Source organism: Daktulosphaira vitifoliae, unplaced genomic scaffold (assembly GCF_025091365.1).
Source record: "Daktulosphaira vitifoliae isolate Bord-2020 unplaced genomic scaffold, ASM2509136v1 Scaffold_1, whole genome shotgun sequence".
In the NCBI taxonomy this organism is placed as follows: domain Eukaryota; kingdom Metazoa; phylum Arthropoda; class Insecta; order Hemiptera; family Phylloxeridae; genus Daktulosphaira; species Daktulosphaira vitifoliae.
Genome location: NW_026099572.1, coordinates 3,047,921 through 3,056,050, shown reverse-complemented (window position 1 = coordinate 3,056,050; position 8,130 = coordinate 3,047,921). Strand labels below are relative to the sequence as shown.

The 8,130-nt window shown below is 25.5% G+C and overlaps 1 protein-coding gene across 1 annotated transcript; it reads left to right on the top strand.

The window, feature by feature from the left end:
- The first annotated feature begins 2,327 nt into the window (after positions 1–2,327).
- Positions 2,328–6,343, top strand: LOC126895792 (diacylglycerol O-acyltransferase 2-like). Its single transcript, XM_050668027.1, has 5 exons — positions 2,328–2,704; positions 3,930–4,195; positions 4,260–4,431; positions 4,505–4,698; positions 6,163–6,343. Exons 1-5 carry the CDS (start codon positions 2,493–2,495, stop codon positions 6,318–6,320), a joined length of 1,002 nt encoding a protein of 333 aa, XP_050523984.1. The 5' UTR covers positions 2,328–2,492; the 3' UTR covers positions 6,321–6,343.
- Positions 6,344–8,130: the final 1,787 nt, after the last annotated feature.

Genomic DNA, 8,130 nt, shown 5'->3' with positions numbered 1-8,130 from the left:
AGAATGAGACTTAAGAAATTGTGAGAGAGGAAAAAAGAGGACCATGAAAGCATTTTAGATTACTTTTCTAATGTCAAAGCCAAATGCAGGAGAGCAAACGAGGATATGTCAGAAAGTGAAATAATAGACACAATTTTAAATGGTTTGCCCGACCAATATTTCGAAAGAGTGGGTTGGATTGACGTTTGTTCATTATCGGTATTAGAAGAAAACATTATAAAAATAGCGAGCTTAGGCATAGACAAGAAAATAGACGATAATAAAAAAATACAATAACAGCTTGACATTTTGACAGAAACCCTTCAGAAGAATCTGAGTATGAATTCGGGTAAAAATGAGTACAGTGGGAATAATAATAGGAATAATTACAGGAATTTTAATAATAATAATAGGAACCTTAATAATAACAGTAGAAATTTCGATAATAATTATAATAATTTTGGCAACAACAATGGCAATAATTTTAACAATAACACTAGATATAATAATAAATATCAAAATTACAATAATTCAAATCGAAATAGGCTAGGTTCACATGGACGCGCGTAACACTGCGAATTGAATTATTGTTATTACGATACGGACCGTTCAGTTGACAGGCGCGTTTACAACGAAACATCGATTCATTGTGCAATTACTTGTTATAAAAATATTTTAATTATGTGTTATTAATTTATTATATTATTTATATATAATTATATTATTAATGTATACCGAAAAATGGAAATCGAAACTGATTTACTCAGTTAATTTTTCGTCATGATCCCTAAGTTTCGGGTATAAGGTAATATAATGATTGGATGGACCCAATATTTTTTTTCTTCTTTTTGTCTTCGTCTTCTCATTCTTCGATATACGATCCACAAACACACAGTATCTAACACGTCCATTTCCGTTGAATGTATAACACAAACTGTATGTAACAAGAATATTTCGAGTTTAACGCACGTATACGCGCGTCCATGTGAACCTAGCCATACAGACGGTCATTTTTACAGTTCTAATAATAATAATAATAATAATGGTAACTACAGAATAAGAAACCTCAGTACCTAAGGTAGATATAGCCTAGCCAGCTATCCCCCGTTGGTCCCTTAGAATACTGTTGACGGGCATTTAGGCTCAACCCCTAAATAGCGACGTAACAAAACCTACACCAAATTAAAGCTAATACAGTGTACTTCAAAATATTAAAGAAAAATTATTTAAAAATTTTATTTCTAAGAGATACCTATAATCATATATATTAGATAATATAAATAACAAAAAACTGATGTTCATTTGTTAATTTTTAAGAAAAAAATGTCGAAATTTACTATTTTTAAAAGTCGTATTGTTTTGGAAGATTTTTCCATTTACGGAGAACGAGGGAATTTTACGCAATTTTTAAGAATAATATCTTCGACTTTATACGAGTTGTAATATTTTGACGATTCGTTGAAAGAAATCGGTCTGAGAAAATTTGGCAATAAACACAAAAAAACACATCATAATAAAATTAATACCTTCTCAGGTTCGCATCGAAGCTAAAAATATTATTCCACCTTTAAACAAAATAAATTGTATCTTTAGAATAATATATTTTTATTCTAATACCCACTTCAACTTTTATTAATTACACTTACAATTAAATTGCTTTTTAATTAAATATGCTAAATAAATTCACTAAAAAAATTAAGTATATTTGGCTAAAAACATAATAAATTTAACTTAATACAACTATTCATTAATATAAAAAAAACATTTTTTTATGGTTATATATGATTTGAGCTTCAGAAAACAATAGTAGGCTATTTTTGAATTTAAATGTAACCTTACCAAAAATTTTTTTATTTGGATATTAATATTTTAGTTAAAGATTTATTAAAATTAAGGTTAATTAATAACATTATTTTTAATTTAGAATACCTTTTTAGATTATTACTTATATATATTTACCATGAGATTTTTAGAAAGAAATATTTTGAAATAATTGTAAGTTGTTTTTTATTAATTTAAATAAGAAAGGTTATAGAATACATTGTTCTTGCTACTGTTAATGTCAGACATTTATTTACATTAATTTAAATAATAAATTAAAAATATGTGAATTGTAAACTTATTATTAGTTTTACAATAAAGTAATAAATTTAATATATGTGATTTTAAATATGTATAATTAAAATTGTTATTATTTTTACATTACAATACTGTGGAAATTTCTGTATAATAGATTAATTTTTTTTTCTAAATCATATTATGATTTAATGAAGAAATTATCTAGTTAGAAATATTAAAATATATAATTATTATGATCTAAAAAATTATACTTAAATTTTTTAATTATATATAATAGTAAACTAATTGCAAATGTATATGTAACTTTTTTTTAAATCATTAATTTTTTTTTTTTTTCATAATACCTTTATATATATATATATTGTTAATTTAATATTTTATTGAAATCAAAACTAAATTTTACTTAATACGAGTTTTTATTAAATGCTGGTGAAATGAAGTATAATAGTTTTATTCCTTTTGGTCGTTGGTTAGAAGTTTTAGCCGCTGCGACGGGCGTTTATATGTCTATGTTTTCCGGTATATTAGAATCAGTGGTACTCTTGTATTACACATGTTACTATAATCCGCGTTTGTATTGGATAAGTCTTCTTTATATTTGTTGGATGTTTTACGATAGAAAATCGTCAACTTCAGAAAAAAGAAGGTAAAAAATTATTTAAATTAAAAAACATTTTTTTAATTTCATACGATTTATCTTTTTTCCTTTTTGGGTAATATTTAATAATGTATTACATTTAAAGGTACTAGGGAGATTTCACTACTGAGACACTAATTTCTTAGTTGTTATAAAAATTCAATAAAAATATATTACCTTCTGAATGATATATAATGGAATAAGGAGCTAATGATGTAATTTGATCAAAATTATACAGAACGTAAATTTTTTAATTGATTTCGAAGTTTTTTTTAAGGTTAGATATTTTTTTATGTATTACCACGCATTCTACGTAATACAGTAATATTCCACTGACCGCACAATATCATTTGATATTTTAGGATATGAAAAATATACTTTTGTGATCCATAAATTTTGTCAGGAGTTGTTAGCACTACCCTAGGGAATATGACAATAAATTGATTGTTTCGATCTTTTGGTCTTAAAGACCGAAATTCAATAAAAAAGAAAAGAAACTTACTTTTACTCCAAAAATAGAAATCAATATTTTGAAACCTTATTTTTGGAATTACAATTTTCATAACTCTGTCAATAATATTAGAAAAAGTTTGAGTGTCACTTAAAAATTGGGATTAATACAGTACTTTTATTTTAAAAATAGGTTTATATGTGTTAGACATTTTCTTGTTTGTAAATGAAAGTTTTACATAACATGAACAATGTCCCAGTTATAAAAACCTCTTTTAATTACACTACAGCCATAGACGTGAATTGGGTAGGCGTAGAGAGGTTTATCCTCCATATTTTGCTATAACCACACAAAATTTAAAAAAATTAGTATTTTTTTTTTTTTCGTATAATTAACCATTCCAAATTTTTTCATATATTTACGCCTTTGACTACAGTATATTGTTATGAGCACTTATTACAATTTTTGTGACTTTTTTCCAAAAGTTAATTTGTCACTTTAGCAATTTTTCACTAACTAATTTTAATGGTACCATATGAAAATTAATTTTTTTAAGTACAAAAAACAAACTTTTCCCGTAAAGTTAACTTGAGATTTTTTGGCATATGTTAGATATTATTTTATTCTACGACCCAAACGAATCATAAAAAATCTCAAAAACTCATTTTTGGTGACAAATTAGCTTTTGAATATACTTAATTAAAAAAAATTATATTATATAAATTGTAACTGTTACAATTTTTATTTATTTATTTTAATAACATTGGGTTTTTATGTTTAAAGTTTTAGCTTTATGAGAAATTTTACTATATGGTATTACTTCAGATGTTATTTTCCTGCTACTTTAGTAAAAACTCATGAAATACCTCCAGACAAAAACTATTTGTTCGTCGTACATCCACATGGTTTACTTGGTTGGGGATATTTTTGTAATTTAATAGTTGGTGCAAGTCCTTTTAAAAAATATTTCCCCGGCATAAAAACGTATCTCCATATATTGAAAATACACTTTTATATTCCATTTCATCGTGAATATGCAATCGCTATTGGTAAACATAATTCACTAAAAATATCCACAATTATGCTTCATTATATATTTTTGAAATCATAAAGGTTTTAGAGATCCTTCTGAAGAAGCTTTAATAAATGTATTGAATGGAGAAACAGGTAATGCGTCCATTTTACTTGTTGGTGGTGTTGAAGAAGCATTTAAATCTTATCCTGGACCTATTCCCATAGTTTTAAAAAAAAGAAAAGGGTTCATTCGGATAGCTCTAAAAACTGGGTTAGTCTATGATTTTATTTGAGTAATAAAAAATAATAGCTTTGCTTTAATCTGTTATGTTAATGATGTTCAGAGCGTCTCTGGTTCCAGTATTTTCATTTGGTGAGAACAACGTTTACAAGAAACAAGTTTTAGAGACAGATTCGATTTTATATAAATTTCTGAAGCTGTTTAGATGGAAAGGCGACAGAATAGTACCTGAAGGACGTCACATTTTTTGTTTTAAATATACTTTAATACCTCGTAGACATCCAATATTTACTGTTGGTACGTTATTCCCATCTTTCTATTATAATATTTTAGTTTGTTCCAATAGATATAAAAGTTTTAAATCATATATAATGCAATTTGGAATTTTATTATAATACATGTTTTGAATTATTTTTTAACCATCTTTTTAAATGAGAAAAATAAATAAATTATCCGTTATACATTTGCAGTGATACCTATAAATAAATTAAAATATCTCAGACTGTGTAACAGGACATTACAAAAACATAGAATGATACAAATCTAGTAAAACACTCATTTTCTCAAAAAACTACTAATAACTTTAAATTGTTGTAAAAATAAAAAAATTTGAGGTTTAATAAACTCTACATTAATATGTAGCTTAATAATTTTATTTCTTCACTTCAGAAATAAAAATTCTGATTTATAATTTTCTTAAATGAAATACCCTATTTATATCTAATATTATGATGTAAAAAACCCATCACAGTGGTGTCGCGGCATAGTAGGTACGATGAAACGAAAAAGTATTTTAGCCATATTTTATTGTAAAGTTTATTGAACCTAATATTTTTTCTTTCTACAAAAATTTAAAACTATTAATAGTTTTTAAAAAAATGAATGTTTTTTCAGATTTGAATTACTCTGTATAGATAACAGTCCTTAAGGCAAAAATATTTCGTAACAATTCCCTATATTATATTTTTGCCAGTATACATGGTGTTCAGTAAGTCAGGAAACGGGTTTCTATTGTTCTCATTGTTTGTAACAATGAGAACAATAGAAACCCGTTTCCTGACTTACTGAACACCCTGTATATTGGATAATGGTCTAACTATGTCACAGGTAATATTTTCATTACTCTCTATTCGATAACTACTTTTGAACCTTCAATTTAAAAGATATAAGGATTTTTAAATCGAAACCGGTAGAAAAGAGCAGTTTAAAAATGCTAAAAGATAAAAAACATATCCGTACTTCACCTACATCCATCAGTTTTAAGTGTCAATAATTTCCGAAATACTGAGTTAAAAGATGTTTTCGACCATTAAATTTTGTTGAATCATTTTCTTATTTTTTAGCCACTTTTTTCACTAACACTTGTTTCCACTTAAAAAAAATTTTAAATTATACAATTTTAAAGAGATAATAGTAGGGATAGAAATATTTGTTTGTGTTAATTAAAGTGTAAAAGATTCCTCTAAATACTTAATAGAAAATAATATTTTTAATGATATTACCTGATAGTTAGTAGATTAGCCAATACAAACTTTTCCTTGCGAACAAAAATATATCAGACTAATTCGTGACTCATTAGTGGTTTGTACAATATATTTAGAGAATAATAAAATTTATAAATTTATAAAAATATAAACGAATAATATCTAGATTTATAAGTTAGTATTTTAAAAGTTGGGATTAGGTCGATACCATTAAAAGTGCTTATAAACATCGAAAACGTTAATCTGTTTCATAATATAGTGTAACTTGTTATTTTAGTGGGTAAACCGATTAATTTACCGAAAATTCAGAATCCTTCAGAAGAAGATATCAAAAAATATCATGAAATTTATACTCAGGAGCTAATTAAGCTGTTTGAAGAAAATAAACATAAGTACACTAAAAATCCTGAAGATTTATATCTTATGTTAGAATGAAAATAAAAATCAATTTATATTAATCATGAGTTTTGATTAACCATGCATGTTTACTTAGTAGGAATTTTAAAATAAATTCTATGTAAAGCTATTTCACCAAAAAATATTATGACCATTTATAAAAGTTCCTTATAGTCATCTCGAGGTTGGTATATTTTAATTGTTCAAAACTAAATTTCAAAATATCGTCTTTTTTTGTTTTTAATTTTTCTAAAATAACAGTATCTTTTATTCCATTTAAGTAATTTGTTTTAATTATATTTTACCAAGACTTTTGGAATTTATTGAAAAAAGGAACATCTGGTTCAGATGACGTATTAAATTTTACTTTAAAAACACTTTCAATATAATTTCATAATGTGATGTCTGCATGGTCAGTATAAAATATCACGCCCTAACATTTGCATGGAATTTATTTTAAAATTCCTGACCCAATCCATCATGCTCGTTGGATGGCCAAGGCCATTTATTGTTTGAAAATTTTTTTGTTCTGGGCCAATTTGAATTGTCAATCAAAGAGTTAAATATTCGTTCATTATGTATTTTTATTACAAGTTTATATATTAAACAATGGTTTAGTGCACCAATGCTGCATTAGCACCAAATTTATATTTACAATTTATTAAAAATATAATTGATTATGAACCAATAGATAAAGATATTTCTAAAGTAGTTTTAAAAAAAAATTTCGGGTCACTTATGGTAATTAGTATCCGAATCGGCAGCATTGGCTTTTTTTGATGATGATTTATGTGAAGATACTAATATTAAAATAGTAAACTCATTAAATAATCGGGAAGAAGATCTATGTACAAACAAACGTATAGTAGTAGGAGTAAATGAAATATATGATTTTAAAAATAAAAGTGTAGATGATTTTATTTCAACCGAGTCAAAAAAGTTGTTTGAAAGATATGACATTGAAGCAGATTTTTTAAATATCAATCCTTTGTTGTGGAAAGACAACAGTCGATATATCGGAGGAAAAATAATAGTTAATATTTTAAAAGTTATAAATGATTTGGCAGAGAGGGGCGTGAAACTCATAGAAGAGTATAATAATATTTTAACAAAAGTCGAAGCACAAAAATAATACCTATTACAGATTGTTACAGAATACTGGCTTTGTTTTCCTAATTGCAATAAATGCACATTATGCCAAGAATTTTAAAAAAGATAAAATATTTAAAATATGTAGTAAATTTTTTAGTACGTTTTTTCTTTGTAAATAGTTTCTGGTTGTATATAAATTTGTAAGTGAACATTATTTTAGCTTCAATGTGAAACTGAGACGGTATTAATTTTACTTTGATGTATTTTTTTTAATTAAAATTAAAAAAAATTGTAGGTTTTGAATAGTAAATAATAGAAAAAATGCCGAATTAAAAATGTATAGAAAATTCAATTTAAAACAACGGTTAAATGAATTTTTTTTATGTTTTTATAATGAACGATTTATAAATTAATAGTTTTAACGGTAAGAATAAAACATATACGTTTTTATTTTTTTAGGGCTAAATAAGAACTTTTCGAACATTTTTGTATATATACTTTTTATAGAAAAATTGTATACCTACAAAAAGGGTCGAATAAACTTTTTCGCAAAAGCTAAAGTTTTTGAGATAGACATACAAAACTAAAAAATCACCCTTGGGGGGTTATTTTTAACCCCCTTGGGGCACGTCTTAAAGTTGACCAATCGTCTCCAAATTTCGTACAATTTATTATAAAATGTATTCGAATAATTCTAGGGGGTGGCACTAACATATATTAAAAAAAAAATACCTCTCATGTAGCTAAGGGTCACCCT